The 2,500-nt window shown below is 38.9% G+C and overlaps 1 protein-coding gene across 1 annotated transcript in view; it reads right to left on the reverse strand.

Annotated features, from left to right (window-relative positions):
* BX663DRAFT_562596 (Sin3 family co-repressor-domain-containing protein) overlaps window positions 1-2,500 on the reverse strand; it is a gene marked incomplete at its 3' end in the record, with an annotated part of 3,248 nt that continues 748 nt past the window's right edge. Inside the window, exons 3-5 of the mRNA XM_051531975.1 lie at window positions 1,918-2,500; window positions 1,575-1,853; window positions 1-1,500 (exon numbers count right to left, since the gene is read on the reverse strand). The exon at window positions 1,918-2,500 is cut by the window's right edge and continues 18 nt beyond it. Of these exons, the coding sequence (XP_051380851.1) occupies window positions 1-1,500; window positions 1,575-1,853; window positions 1,918-2,500 (2,362 nt within the window). The remainder of the gene's footprint in view (window positions 1,501-1,574; window positions 1,854-1,917) is intronic.

Raw genomic sequence — 2,500 nt, forward strand, 5'->3', positions numbered from 1 at the left:
TGATGATGATATACTATTTGGAGACATATTGGCAAATAATAAATTCGATGTAGGCTCTTCATCCATAGATACTGGATGATGATTCTTAGTTAGGACATCACGTAAAAGATTCATCGTGTGCTCATCTTCATGATTACGACGACCTGAACGACGACGGGGTGATTTACGAGGCGAGCGGCCGATATCTGACTCAGATTCTTCAGTATTCGTTGAATGATTATCATCCTCCTCTTCTTCTTCATCCGCATCCTCTTCAGTCTCGTAATGAATACCGTCTGGTAAGACACTATCAAGTTGGAAACAAAGTGGCAAAAAAGTTTGAATGAATGTTCTGATCTTTTCACGATCACTACTTGTGTAACCAGATTGTCGATCAATAAAGGAAAAAATAACGCGTGTGACATCCTTGAAGATCTCAGGGTTTTCCATCTTGAATTTAAATTGATAGGAGAGAGAGGATACGACAGCCTTCGTAGCAGATCCTTCCTTCATCTTCTTATCATGACGTAAGGCCTCAATCTCACTGACGAGGGCCTTGGGTGCCATTGCCTTTCGATCATTACTCTTAAAGGTGATACCCTGATAGTCTAATGCCTTGTAATAATTCTTAGCATCCAATTCTCGCCAAATCTTATTCCATTCACGTTGAGCTCTCTTCCATTCCTCATCCTTTTGTTTTAAACGTTTTAGTAGAATAGGTACAACCTGTGCAGGATTCGAGTATAATAACTCAATGATCTCCAGGCCTCGTTCCTTATCATAGACTTTTTTAATAATTCGTTCGTAAATCGTGACTGATTGACCACCCAAACCAGGTTTGAGACGGAAGCTGGCACGTTCTCCAGGTGTCATCTGTTCAATACGTTGAGCGATAGGTTCTAAAAGGGCAATGACATTCAAGTTGGCATCAATATGCATGTTGTAATCATAACGTTCTTCCTCACATCGATGCATGGCTTCTTCATATTGACTCTTTTTAGAGGCGACAAATCCATCATCCTCACTGGCCCAGATGGGGTGCGACACATATTCATCGTTCAAGACCTCCCATGCCAATTGATCACGACCTGAGCAAGGTTGTGTCTGCCAATCCTGAGGAACAGCACGATAACTTGGACTATCTCGTGTGGCCTTACAATGGGCTAAATCAGGCTTAGGAATGTGATGTGCAGGTTTTTCGATAGGACGTTCCTTTGGATCATAGGAAACAATCAATTTGAACCAATCATACAGTTCCTTATTATTACCTATAAAGATACCCACTTGGGCTACAAGGGTATCTAAATCAAGAATTTGTTGAGTATAGAGGTTAAGAGTCTTAAGGAACTCTTCATAGGAAGGCTTATTGCCAATATGCTTGCGAGTACGTTCAAAAAATTCTACTTCTTCAGCTGAAACAGTAGGACGAACAGGGTCAAATATAGATGCTGGATAGCTATAAGGATCTCTTAAGATAATATCGTTCTCCTTTTGATAAAGTTTTTTGGTTTTAGTTGTAGTCTGAAGAAGAAGAAAAAAAAAGATTAGGTGTAACAAAATTAAATTTTATAAAAATATATTCCAAGTAAACTTACATTATTAGTACGTTTCTTTTTACCAGGGGGAAGACTAGTAGAATCCAGATGACCTCGCTTACCACCATAATAATTAGACGAAATCGAATCAAACAAGGCACCAGATTGACCACCAATATCTGGTAGAAACTGTTTAAATTCATCTAATAAATCAGGTGTATTATGAAACAAATATTGAACATGAGCATATACTTCTTGAATCGGTTTTTGGTCTTTTTGATAGGTTTGAAGGATTTCAAGGAATTGTTTATAGACTTCTGGATCATGAGCAAAACGAGTCTACATAAAAGAGGTGAGCTTTGTTATTATTATTATTATTCAAATAAACTTATTTAAGTCTTACTTTGATTTTGTTGACATAATTGATAGCATGATTGAATTCAACTGGGGAACGTTTTTCAATACTAGAAGAAGAGGGAGTTGGACTACTACTGCGTTGAGGCGGAGGAGGAGGTGGTGGTGGTGGACGATGATGGTATAAAGGCTGATTGATAGGGCCATGTAAAGTATGCATATTAGAAGATGGTGGTGGTGGTGGTGGATGCATTGGATAATAATAAGGCTGGGGTAAATGTTGCTGTTGTTGTTGCTGTTGCTGTTGCTGCTGTTGCTGCTGTTGTTGTTGTTGTTGTTGTTGTTGTTGTTGTTGTTGTTGTTGTTGTTGTTGTTGTTGTTGTTGTTGTTGTTGTTGCTGCTGTTGTTGTTGTTGTTGCTGTTGCTGTTGTTGCTGGGCTGGTGGCATTTCTGCTATGGTTTCACGACTTGACGAACTAGTAGTAGTTATACCATTAGGCGTCATAACAGTGATTAAATCTGGTTCACGAGGGTTTGTAGAACATTCAATACGATAACCTGGTGGCAAAAATGTATTAAATCCTGAAATCAAAGTTGGATGACCCTTAAATAGACTTGAAACGCGCTCAATC

Source organism: Cokeromyces recurvatus, assembly GCF_025118155.1.
Source record: "Cokeromyces recurvatus strain NRRL 2243 chromosome Unknown BX663scaffold_20, whole genome shotgun sequence".
NCBI classification, from domain to species: domain Eukaryota; kingdom Fungi; phylum Mucoromycota; class Mucoromycetes; order Mucorales; family Mucoraceae; genus Cokeromyces; species Cokeromyces recurvatus.